The following is a 14127-nucleotide window of genomic DNA, read 5'->3' as shown; positions in this document are numbered from 1 at the left end:
ACAAGAAGACTGGTGTTTTTCTTTTTTCTGATTTCTCCTCCTTCAAGGACGCAGTACATTTGTATTAGTGGTGTTTGCTTAAGGGACAAGCTTCACAGTTATTTGTTATATGCAAGTTGGGGATTTGAGCAAGTCAAAATAAGTAGTATTAGTGCATAATTCATCCCACATAGTTTTTGTTACATGCATGATTGATAACTCAAATCATGCAGCTTTTTGATCAGAAGTGTGATGTTACTTTTCTTACCAATCACTTGATTTTTTGCAAGGTGAACGATAAAATAAGTGAAGAAATCCCATAGAATTACATTGAAGTCGTGTCTATATTTAATAGTTTTTTGCATAGCCCAGCTTAAGTTTTCATTTGTATGTAAATAATCAAATATTTGAAGTATTAAAGGGTTAGTTTACCCAAAATGAAAATTCTGTCATTAATTACTCACCCTCATGTCGTTCCAAACCCATAAGACCTTCGTTCATCTTCGGAACACAAATTATGGTATTTTCTGATGAAATAATAGACTGCAATGTTATTACCACTTACTCTTCTGACACTTCTCTTCCGTGTCAGAAAGCTCTCGGATTTCATCAAAAATATCTTAATTTGTGTTCCGAAGATGAACAAAGGTCTTACGGGTTTGGAACGACATGAGGGTGAGTAATTAATGACAGAGTTTTCATTTTTGGGTGAACTAACCCTTTTAATGCTCGTTGTTCGTCACTTGGAGTGGCCACACAAGCGACAAAGCCGATTGTAGTCTAATTAATGTCATGGATGCTTGATGAAACTGATCTACAATACATTTTAATTTTCTAGGTCTGTTAGTTAACTTTGCAAAAACCGAACTGATAGTTTTTCAGTAAGACTTAAGCTTATACATTACATATTTTGATGCTTTATTATTTGCCTCCATTCAATCAACAACCTATTGATGAAACAATTGTTAGTTCCCACCCTACGTTTTTTTGTTGTTGTTGATAGTCCGTTCACTCAAATGTATGTCACAATATGAAAGAAAAGATCTGTCGCTACTTCCTTTTCATTGAGCACGTTTACATGCACACCAATATGCTGATCACTCCCAAAAATCAGGTTCTTGAAATAACCCGTTGTCCCGGTTTACGTGTAAACCTATAGCCCTGCAATGCAAGTAAACTGCGTTTACAAGACTTTAATAAATCAGGTTATTTCCCAGTAGTGCATTTAAGCATAAAAATGTTTTCTAATATGTCAGCAGGAAATTTATGAACTCGTATATTATACTCTCATGTTACAGATGCAGCATTTCCACTGAACACTTCTAATTCAGCTACATGAGATGAAAGCATCATTTCTTATGTCAAGAAAGAGTCAGAGTTTGTGATTATATATTTCCTCGAAAGGCTCGCTCTGTCTGGATGTGCTTAAATCCGCAGTAAGGCCGCTTTCCTGTCACATATCACACATGCACACTTCAATAAGACGGCAGAACGCAGCTTAATGTGTTTACATGCCGAGATAAATCAGGGTAAGGTGCAAAAATCTAGCTGTGTTGATCAATTTATGCTTAAGCCGTTTATGGGCTTACTCCGATAAAGGAAAACAGGTTAACGTGTTTACAAGATAACATGCATTGTCGACTTAAGCGTAATTGGGTTAAGAACGTGCATGTAAACGCACTCACTGTGACTTTAAAGTATGTGTAAGCGCATTTCTAGAACCTTGGCGGTGGACTCCTGATTTGAAAAGTAATTTGCTTGGAACTGCCCACAAAGCCCTAACCACTCTATAGAAAACCACTCAAAACATGAACATTTTTACACGAGCATACTCTACTATGATACTAATGCCTGAGGAATCATTGCTAATTATTTCAAATTAATTTGCCATTGATCTTGTCCTTGAATCCTATTCACTGCTAGTTTTTGAGAAAAAAACATTTATTCCACAGTCTTTGGTGTCATGAATAATAAACCATCACTTGTCCCTCCTGTAGCTTACTGCAAGTTTTCAAAGTATATGACTCATTTCAAAGCCATTTACAATGAGTTCTGTCATTTTTGCAGTGCCACTGCGTGACTGTGTAACTGTTCATTCAGTGTGAGAGTCATTGTCAGTGAATGTTCAGTGACATGCATCAAGTTAAATTACTGGATCAAGGTGTTCTTTAGCTTTTAAAAACGGCTATACAAATTGGCATCACTTTAACAGTCATCTCTAATTGAACACACGTCGGCCTACATCTATCGTGAATATTGCAGTCGATCGACTTTCCTAGTTAAGATGAGGTTCAATCCAAGGTTCATTTTCCAAGAATCGCTGGCACACAAATGAAAGCACTTCAGATGCCATATGCAAGCGCAGCTGCTTCAAGAAATAGAAATAACCACTAAAACGTGTGCTCACAAAACCAGCAAGTGCAGAGAACACCCTCCGAATCGCTGTGTAATTTAACGGATGCTCTGGAGCATTGCTGTCTCATCTTCGCACGCTCGGGGAAACGAGCGGCTGTCGGATTGATCCTTCTCCCTGCGGCGTAATTGAAATTGCATAACAATATCACATCTCATTTTAGTACAGCTGCCGCTTCTGAGAGAAGCTGTTGGAAACTCGGGTGCTTCTGAATTAGAAGCTCAAGCCCGGGCCAGCCTGCTCGCACTGTAGTTGGCAAAGTACTTTAAGTGTTCAGCTCCATCTATTGTAGAGACCGTAAACTCTCATTCTATTTCCTTTCAGGATTACAAGAAAAGACCTGCAAGGGTCCTCAAGGAGATGTGAATTTGTGAAGTCCGGGGCACTGACCTATTTAGATTGTCGCTGCACTTGACTGGAAAAAAAATCCTTCATGTAATAAAGTGAACTCCAATACAGTTCAGTTGATTTGAACTCCTCCATGCCCTAGAAGGGTGACACACCATGAAATTAAAACTGCCCTTTAAATAAAGCAAATTAATTGGCTATATTTCACAGAATGCTCTGTTACGCGCCTTTAGTCAGATCTGGTTCCAATGATTTATTCAAAGACACATGAGCGTCGATCAAGTGGATAAGCTGTCATTGTCTTGCATCACAGTCTATTGCTCCAAATCCCTTCATTTCACCGGTGATAAACTTGCAGTTGCATTGCATTCATGTTCCTGCTCGACATTGATGTGGCAGAGCCTTTGATTAATTATTGATCTGAGAAGTCGAACGAAAATGGGGGCATTGTCTCCCATTATGTTCAGTGTTTTTTTTTTTTCAGTGGCAGAACATTGTCATAAAAACATCCTCAGATCTATATTTTATGTGTTCAGTGCCGGTTTTGGTCTCATCTTAATTTTAACACTGTTCTGATATAGTTTGAGATTTATCATCTTTCAAAAATCCTTTTTTTTTTTCTTTTTTTTCTGGTGCTGGTGTGGCTTCCAATACGCTACTTAACATACAAATAGCTATTGACCAGAAGGGTTTCCATGCCTCAAGGTTTTTGGCGGTGCCACTTTTGTTGCTCTTTTGAGGTTTTATTCATTTTAAATGCGCTACAGTATATCTACAGTACCAAGGAGACTAGTCAGCCAGCAGTGCTGTTCAACAGAGATAAAGCAAATGGATAGTCCTAACAGTGCAGTTTACTTGTGGAGTTCTCTGCCCTTTTCATTTAGGAGTCCTGAGATTGATGGTTTTATTCTGGACCGCTGTGCCATTATAGCTCTCCACCTCGTTTGTGTTAATGATGGAGTTGATAACAGGGATGGTGAGTCAAATGGAGCAAATGCATTCTGAGTTACTCCACCTTGACCCTCTCATCATGTGTTATCCAGGGCTAACTTATTTTACCCTTCCCCCTGCCGTTGTGTTTAAAGATTCATACTAGAAAGGGGGTTCAAATGAATTATTGATGTTTGGACCATCTTCTGCTGACCTGAACACCTGCTAGGTCAAACAAGTTGGAGATAATGGGTTAAAATGCTTTATTTATTCATTGTTATTCTCCAAGTGTTGGAGATGGTAGTGGTTTGGCTTGGTGTCTAGATATATTTGCTCTTTGTTCAGCAGCTCATTTTTGATTCTTTACCACATGATGTAGTGCATCATGAAATACAAAATCTGGCCACTTTTAATTATTTGTGTACAGTTCATAAATATAGGGGTCTTGATCATAAGTGTTCCCTCTGGAATGGAAAACTGAGAAATATGTCTTCAGAATTAGTGCTGTCAAATCAATTAATTGCATCTAACAGTAAAAGTTTTTGTTTATAATATATGTGTGTGTATATATTATATTTATATACTGATGTGTGTGCGTGTCATTGTTTACTGTGTGTGTGTATTTATTTATATATATTTAGTTCAGATGCAAAAGCCTCTAAGTGCCATCTGAAATTTTTATCAAGCTCGTATATTTAAGGTCAGTAATTTCACTTAAATTAATAGGTCATTTTCATTGGCATTTAAGTGAAATTATGGATGTATATGTATATATATATGTGTATGTGTGTGTGTGTGTGTATATATATATATAATATAACCCATATATAATATAACCCATATATAATATAATATAATACAAACCCATATATAATAATATTATACACGCATGTATTATATAAACAAATGTTTACATTTGTTGCGATTTAATCACAATTAATAGTTTTGACAGCACTAATAAATATCAATATCATATTTGAAATAGAAAATAAAATTGTGAAAATATGAATACACTAAAATGTTTTATCTTTTAAAAATTATAAGTGCAGTCCTTGCTGTAAAATGATTTTTAAAAATCATTATGCACTAAACTCGAACGACTGGATATATCATAGAAATCCATTGGTCATAAAAGAGTGGGAACCCTGTACCATGCAGCGTGTGTGTGTGTGTGTGTGTGGGCTGGACACCCTTGGGTCCAGAGGTTTCGTGCTGGGACACATCAGGAGCTCATAAACCAGCCCAGAATAGCAGCGTGTCAGACACCCTCCTAGCATTTGCCTCTTTGGTGGAGCCTAACTGAGGTATTTATACTGCTGCCTCGAGCTACACGATTATGCCCAGCCCTGTGGAGAAGGTTCAAATCCGATGATCACTGCGTCACGCTCTAAATTGAAAGCTGATGATTTGCTATACATCTTTCTCACTCAAAATCTAGTCTCACAGACCCATACTTTTGATTTTACGTCATAAAGCCTTATCCAGTTTGCACTTATTCTGTCCAAAAACTACACACTCAGGACGAGTCAAGACCAACCACGGATTGCTTTGTTTTATGTGCTTTTTAGGAGTAGATAAATCTGAAATGGATGAAATGGCACAAAACAGACTTTTTAAACATGATTTTGAAGCTTGAAATGAAGCTTTTGATTTTCACGTGTTTTCCAGTTTTGTGTGCAATATGCATCAGACTGTCAGTGAAGGAAATGTGGGCCGCCTGTGGCTGATACTACACAAACATAGTTGAACTAATCTGGGTATTGTAACATTACCAGATGAAATAACATGTCGGCCATTGAAGTGCATAGTAAATAATGTCCCTGGGATTTCAGATGGCTTCATTACTACTGCAGATCAATATGTGCAGTGATACAATCACATGAAACCACAGACAAGTGGCTACTTTTCTCCTGCTCATTTCTCTCCAGAGCTCATTATAGCAGCATGTTGTGCTTGTTTAAGCCTCATAGTAAAATGCTTTCAGATGACGCTTTAAGATCAATCCTGTGAATTATTTAAACTCGTCTTGGTACCCACTGGTGTGCCTGGAAAAGAAAGGCAGACCCGTCACAAATGGGTAACAACATTTTTTTTTGTCAATTTTTTCCCCTGATTACCATGACAACAACATGCTGTTTTGGCACACAAACTTCCCTCATTCATCTGTTTGCCTTGCCTGCAGAGCAAAGACATTGTCAGCATCAAAATAACTTCCCTTTGTCAAATATTTGTGTAGAAAAGCCTCTCTAGTCTCGTATGTGGCCCGTGTTTGTCGTCAACAAGAGACTGTCACCAGCTAATGAGAATTCTTACTCCTCCATGAGCAAGTGTTGAAACTGTTTGAGTTTAACAAGCTGGAAATAACTATGCCACATCAAGAGTTTCTTGAAATCACATTTGATTAGAGCCATACAGCTTTTATTGTAAACCGCTTTGAATGGCCTAAATTGAAGCTGAATTTGAAATGGAACGCCATGTCAGAGCCACTTTCGTTGGCAAATTGCTGTTTCTATCTTTCCATCTTTAACACTGTCGGTCTACCTCTCTTCGGTCGCCTTTTAGGTAAAAGGTACATTTTCATTTCTTTTTATATTGTGATGTAAAAGTTCAAAGTTACTACTGTAGTTTCATATTTTAGCATTAATATACAGTTTTTTAAAGAATATCTATATAGATGCAAACAATAAATCATGCTTTCTTTGTCACTTTGATTGCTAACCATGAAATAATGGTTCTGAGGTAAGAAACATGACATGTTGTGACTTGACACATTTGATTTTCTGCCTATGTTGGTGTCATTGTGTTGTTTTTTTGCATGAATTTGTGTCCATTGTTCAACATTTTATGTATAAAATGCTTAATCACCACTGCATGAAAATAGGAATGCACAATATGTCGTTTAAATGTATTAGTTTTCTTTTTTAAATTGGTATCTGTTGCTGTTGATGATATATTGGATATTTCATTGTGCATGTTTTTACATTTATATTCCATTTGCCATCACCTAATGCTCATTTATAATTGAATTACACTGTAATTTTTTGCCAACCTCAAAATGAGAATTTTTGGTGATGCCCAAATCCACTTTAGGATTTAGAATGATTTTTTTGTATGCTTTAAAAAGAAAAAGATTATCTGTGAAATAGGGTAGAAATGTAATAATCATTATTTATCAGTTATCAGCCATTACAAGATAATTAATAATAATAATAATTCTAAATAATAATAATAATAATAATAATAAAGTGCATCCCTACATTTAATCTGATGGATTAAACAAGGTTAATTGCAGCAATATTGGGTTTATGTTGAACAAACTGGTTAAATGAACACTGTCTAGCAGTGTTGTGCTTTCAGTGTTAAACAGTCATGCATTTAAAGGAGAACTCCGGTCAATTTTAACATTGAGCTCATTTTTTTGTACATTTGGAGTGCTGTCAATACAGAGAACAACGACAAAAATCGGTGTTGCCTACACCGAGTAATTCTATTTTTAAAATTTGCACCCTATTGACTTCAATGGGGCAAGTAGTAAGCCTGCTTTTTAGCCTCTTAACATCCTTTAAGTGTCATTACAAGTGCACAGAAAATGTGAGTGATTCCTTCCGAGTGAACACGAGTGGATCTGACTGCAGTAGATGTTAGAGATATTAATAAAAATGAAGTTAATTCATCCTGTTTTCGGTGGAAGGCCATAGTAATCGATTGTCGAGTTCACGCGCGTGATCATAGGTACTAAACCTATGCGCGTGAACTCGACAATCGATTACTATGGCCTTCCACCGAAAACAGGATGTAAACAAAGGTATGAGCGCTGGCTGAATTAACTTCATTTTTATTAATATCTCTAACATCTACTGCAGTCAGATCCACTCGTGTTCACTCGGAAGGAATCACTCACATTTTCTGTGCACTTGTAATGACACTTAAAGGATGTTAAGAGGCTAAAAAGCAGGCTTACTACTTGCCCCATTGAAGTCAATAGGGTGCAAATTTTAAAAATAGAATAACTCGGTGTAGGCAACACCGATTTTTGTCGTTGTTCTCTGTATTGACAGCACTCCAAATGTACAAAAAAATGAGCTCAATGTTAAAATTGACCGGAGTTCTCCTTTAAGTCTGTACAAAAGCCACTGAAGACACAGCTCACTTTTAAATGTTCATTTAAATACAGTAAAGTTCCCCAGTGCCTCACTTTGTCTGAAAACCTTTTTGTTGTTTTGTTCTTTAGTGGACCAAAGCATGTTTGAGAACTGCAATGCTGCGGAACAGCCGAAGATGAACTTTCGTCCAGCAGGCTCCACAGACACGTCTGCCCTGGCAGGATCCAGGACGGGTGGCAGCCAGCACCTAAAAAACGCCCTGAACTTGGGCAAAGCCATGGGCGCGAAGGTAAACGACTTGCTCCGCCGAAAAGATCCCAACAGCTTTGGAGACATCGGAGTCACAGAGGTGAATAAGAACGTGGAGCCAGTGTGGTCCAACCTGACTGAGATAGGACACAATACAGCAAAACACAGGTAAAGATTTCACACTCACAGCTGCAAACGGCAATGACCTCAATGCGCTCATTATGTTCAGTTGACTTCATGCTGAGAATAAAATTGCTTGGAAATTGTCAGGCGTTGCACTTGCTTTTGACATTTTAATCACCATAGTGCTTCTACAGAAGCGGATTCAAGGCTGGACTGCGATATGTCCCATTCTGATTCTCTCTTTTTACTGTCCTGTCTAACAAATGTCAAATAAAAAAGGAAGTAAACAAAATATTCCTCTAAACATGGGGTGATTGTTGATCTAGTTCCAGTACACTTTCATCCACTAATGTTGAGTGAATGTATTCCATCCAAAGTGTGTTTATGAAGTCTGTGTATATGCAGTCCTGGTCAGAAGTATTGGCACCCTTGGTGTATATATATATATATATATATACAGTACTGTGCAAAAGACACAACTTTTGCACATATATATATATATATATATATATATATATATATATATATATATATATATATATATATTATATAACATATTATGGCTGACAAAAATAACGTATTAGTATCTGCGATTATTAATATGTTCAGTTTAACGTGTTAAAATATTTAATGCAATTAATGCAGCATCCAAGGCCAGCATCTAAGTTCACTTACATTAAAAGTTATACATTTTAAAGCCTATCTACATTTATCTAGCCTATCTACAATCCTATCTACATTTTAAAGCCCATCTGTCTTAGATTTAGCATCTAAGTTCACTTAAATTAAAAGTTATACATTTTAAAGCCTATTAAATGTTAAAAAATATTACTGTTATATGTTGAATGGCTATAATTACTCATTTCTTCCAGAAATTGAGAAAAAAAATCTTATAAAACAGAAAAATGTATGCTTTAATTAGTCAGTTAAATCGATTGATGGCACTAATATATTGATCAGTTCATTCAGTCCTTACAGACCGTCATTCATCGTGACAGATGGCCGATCATATTGTTCTATTGCAGTTCACATCCCTTTCAGCAGTGAATGCGAAAACAGGAGAAATGTCTTTGAACACTGTTATTATGCGAGAACCCCATGGGTTACTGCTGAGATTTGACTGACATCTCTGAGAGAGAGAAAAAAAAAGTATTTTCATGAAGGCAACTGTGTCCACCATCATTATCAGCAGCCTTCAAGAGAATGTACATGTGTCTATGAGTCATTGTGTATGTGTTGCATCAGGCAAACTTTGACTTGTCAAGGGTTTGGTTTAATTGGCTGAAATCTTACCAGTTGTGCAACATCTAGTATCCACATTCCTTCCAGCGTTTTTATTATACCTGCTTATAAATTTTATGGAAATAATGCATTTATGATCATGATTGTAGTGCTTGCTAAGACAGTCGTTGAAAGACATTACTAGGTCTCATACTTGGAGTTAGCGCTTTAAACAAATGCCTACTTTTAATGTTAGCCATCCTTCACCATTCGTGCCTCAGGGATGAATATGTTTAAACGGATAAAAAAATATCCCATAGACTTTGATTCTCATCAGTTTTCATATCTTCAACAGACCAAGTGCAAATTCCACTATCATAAAATAATAAATGAAATGATGCATTTACAAGAAACCAGCTTCTTATCTCTAGAAAGGCTATTATTGCATAGCATGTGACATTATTGAGGGAATTGTGCAGTTATCATGGGAGATTTATGGTAAGTTCACAATTACGTAGACAAGAATTTGACTAAATGACTGTGAGCATCTCATGTGACTTGAGAAGACCATGACATTATTGCATATAATGTTCCTATCCATGGACCTTTTTAACATAATTTTATAATGTATCAACATATATATTATACTCTACCATTTACAAGTTTGAATGAGTACTTTTTAGTGAGTACAGCTTTTATTTGATTGATGTAACTAACTTTTGATTGATTTAATGCATCCTTGAAAAGTATTATTTCTTTCAGACAAAAAAAAATGTTTAAAGTAAAAGTTTTGTCACTGTGTTTTACCTTCTATTTTATATTAAAAAGGTAATGTATAATTATTATAAAAGAATTAGCAAAATGCAATTAAAACTTTTACATGGAGTATAATGTCAGCTGTCAACTTTGAGGCAAAGCATGAATTGTCTTCTCCTCATCTTTTTATCCTGCCCAAAAATGATCTTCTGAATTCAACAGTAAGACCGAGTAAGAGAGATGATGTAGTCTTACAAATCTTTTCTTTCTTTTTTTTTTAGTAGTATCATTTTGGACCACCATGCAAGAGAACTGAAGAAATTCAGACCATATATTTGCTCTAGTCTTTCATTGTCATTCTGCCTTGCATGATCACATTGTGTCTTTGCTTTTTTTTTTTTTCTTCTCTCACACAGTCACATGTCCCTGGACTCCTTCCCTCGGCTTGATCCCCCACCTCCCACCGGTAAAAAGCGTCTCCCACGTGCCCTGAAGACCACCCAGGACATGATGATATCCTCTGACCCCGTGGTGGCCTCCCCAGAATCCTCCTTCGTCTCCTCTCCTGACAAGATCACCAAAGATAAAGCTGAGCTTCAGTCTGAAGCGAGCCTTGAAGAGTCCGGCCTTGAGAACCCTTCAGAACCCGGCGACCGTGTCGACAGCCAGATGGAGAAAAGGCCCGGATTAGAACTAAAAAACGAGCCCACAGCTGTGGTGACGGATGAGAAAAATTCTGAGGCTGTCGATCAGTCACAGCTGCTGCTTTCTGTTCCAGATCTCATTCACAAAGACAATCTGGACCCAAAGAAACTGGCCAACTCGGAAACTAGAATGGCTTCCACCCCGTGTCCAGGGAAAGGGGGCTGCCGCATCAGCGTCTCTGAGGGGGAACTGTTGGGGAACGGCACTGTGGATTACCGAACCCTCAACTTGGAGAACGAAGAATCCCACCCTGACCTGCTGTCATTTGAATAGCAGGCTTCCACAATGACAAAAGAGAGGCCAAAGTGGCTTGAATCAGTCATTTAGACTGCTTTCATTCTGCATTTCATATTTTGCCTTTATAGCAAAGTACCACTGATTGTACTTAGTTATTTCGTAGATATAATTATTCAGATGATGAAAATCACAGGTTTTTTTTGTAATCATAGCAGCATAATTCTTTGAAAGATTGTATTTTAAAGTATTTGTGGACCTGTAATTAAAAAAAAAAACACATGATGAATCAATTAACAAAAACCAAAGTCAATACTACACTGCAAAAACTTTTAAAGTATTTCTTGACTTTTTTTCCAGTCAAATATTCCAGTAGAATTTACAGATGAATTAATTTGCTTGAAAAGCAACACTGCAGAAGATATTAAGACGACTTCCCGTTATAACTTGAATATTAGTGTATTTTGTATTTCTCTCTGCAACATGACATATTTTTTCACACAAGTATAAACAGTACAGGTAAAACATTTATAATGTTACAAAAGATTTCTATTTCATATAAATGCTGTTCTTTTCAACTTTCGATTCATCAAAGAATCTTGTTCTTGATTCATCAAAGAAGCAGCTGTTTTCTACATTGATAATGATACTAAAGGTTTCTTGAGCACCAAATAAGCATATTCAAATTATTTTTATAGGATCACTATAATGACACATAAGACTGAAGTAATGAAGCTGGAAAATTTAGCTTAGCCATCACAGGAATAAATTACATTTAAAAACATTTTCAGATAAATGTTTCTGCTTTTTTATCAAGTAAATGCAGCCTTGGTGAGCATAAGAGACTTATTTAAAAAAAAAAAAATCTTCGTACCAACTGCAAACTTTTGAACAATAGTGTGCAGTCTTACTTATGCAGTGTTGTAAAATTTGTCTCTAAAAAAGTATGTACATTTATCTTCTTTGAAGGTTTTTTTGATATTTTGTACTGGAAAATTAGACAAAAATACAAAAAAAAAAAATCTGCAGTGTTACTGTAATACCTCTGAAGCTGTCTTTTACTGTTGTAAAAGTGGGCAGCATTTCATGTCTTTATGTTTTTTTTTTTTGTTTGTTTTTTTTTTGCTTCATTTCAATTTTACAAGCTTGACTTTATAGATGCTAGTGTTGTGTTTTATGACCACAACTCTGACCTTATGCTCAATGTCATAATCACATGGCCTTGGGTCAGTCCATGAAGCAGTATGTACTTAACGGTAGCAGTATGTACTGTATGTACTGCTTCCGTGTTGTTTTTGACACTGACCTCTAGATCAACTTTCAAAGTCTCATAAAGAGTCTAGGATCATACCTTAGCGATAATCGTCAAGGTGCTGATGGCTTGAGGAATGTCAGTAACGAGGCTCAGTCAACATGAAGGTATGCAGAAGGGTTCTGAAATTTCCTGGAATGCCATAACTCGACACTAATCTCGATCCTCGTCCTCTTTGTTTGTGTAGACAGCCCGACTCCCGTGACATTCTCTCAGGCCTGTTCTTTATCACTCCGAATGGCTCCTCTGGAGAGATTTCTGGCTTTTCCGTTGCTAACAATGCCGCTATTTACGCTCCCCTTATTTATAGAGATACACTGCCAGCCTGCATATATATGTACGGATGTACTTAGATGTCGATTGCAATTCAAAGATGCAAGTCTTGGCATAAAATAGCTTTTATGCATTATGAAAGACTGAACGAAAGTTTTGAGTTGTCATGTATGTTTTGGCATCATAGCATTAATAAATCTCTATGCGCTTTATGAATGTATTTCCGTACCACATGTTTTGGTTACACTACCGTTGTCATACTATATGTGCAATCATGCATAAAAACTCTACAAGTTTGGACACTAAAATAAGAATTCAGAGTGTACATTTGCAGGTGATGAGTTGAATTAATATGGACCACTTGTACTGTTACTGGGCCATCAGATATGAAGTCAAAGTATTTTATAAAACGCCTTTATAACTTCTATGTATAAGTGCTGGCAAAACAACAGCTGAATGAATGAAATAAAAGGATATTTATCTTATGTTTTAGCTTTTTTAGACGGTGTTTAGAGTTGAGAAGATTCTTGATGGAAACTTAACATGGCGGGAATGTTATTGCTAATTTTTCTGTGATGATTTCTGTATTTTAATTTCAATCAAAGTGGTCACATCATTGTCACAGTTTGTTTGAATGAAGGAAAAAGAATGTTGAAGGAAAAACGCATGTATATGAAGGTTTTCGGTGCACTGAAATGTATTTTGAGAAGCTGGATATATTAAAGTGATTTCCCATTATACAAATTGTCTATTCATGACACATTTTGGGTCTGGGTGCCGTTATTTTCAGGAAATGGATTTTATGCAACTTGTTTTTCAATTCAAAGGGAATTTACAGGGTCTGTAATAATTGTAACAGCAATAAAGCAGGACTATGATGATTGCAGTGCCTCTTGAGACATGCCACTAAACATGCAAGCTTTTGTTTATCAGGCCTGATTCTTAACCATGAAGCTGCCATCACCCTAAATCCACCTAGTAATGCATGAACTAGCTTTTCTGCATCCGAATCAGGTAACGTTCTGTAGCTTAGCAATGTTTCTGAGGTGGAAGAAGGTTGTTTTTGTAACACATGAAATATGGTTTTCGAAAATCAAGTTGCTGTCTAATATAACACCCAGGTCTTTACCTGTAGAGGATGAAGTAACAGTAAATCCTTCTAGATGCAAATTGTATTCTAAGAGATTGTGTACAGGATTTTGGTCCAATAAGTAATACCTCAGTCTTATCCGAATTTAATAGATGAAAAGTACTGGTCAATCCGATGTTTTACACACTCTGTCAACTTGGAGAGATTTCTTGCAACTTTAGAGATTTTATTTGGTCGTAATGAAATGTATAACTGAGTGTCATCGACATAACAGTGGAAACTAATTCCATGTTTTCTTATTATATTACCAAGTGGCAGCATATATAGAGAAAATAGCAGAGGCCCTAACACAGATCCTTGTGGCACTCCCTAATTTACTGACGTTATCTTA

General features: G+C 36.5%; 1 protein-coding gene across 1 annotated transcript in view; it reads left to right on the top strand.

The window, feature by feature from the left end:
• LOC311301087 (carboxyl-terminal PDZ ligand of neuronal nitric oxide synthase protein-like) overlaps positions 1-13407 on the top strand; it is a 104554-nt gene extending 91147 nt beyond the window's left edge. The window contains exons 11-12 of the mRNA XM_084425940.1: positions 7902-8190; positions 10539-13407. Coding sequence (XP_084282066.1) covers positions 7902-8190; positions 10539-11100 — 851 coding nt within the window. The 3' untranslated portion in view covers positions 11101-13407. The remainder of the gene's footprint in view (positions 1-7901; positions 8191-10538) is intronic.
• The last annotated feature ends 720 nt before the right edge of the window (positions 13408-14127 follow it).

The sequence above is a fragment of the Rutilus rutilus genome, assembly GCF_951802725.1.
Source record: "Rutilus rutilus genome assembly, chromosome: 12".
NCBI lineage: Eukaryota > Metazoa > Chordata > Actinopteri > Cypriniformes > Leuciscidae > Rutilus > Rutilus rutilus.
This window is presented reverse-complemented; position numbering and strand designations above follow the sequence as displayed.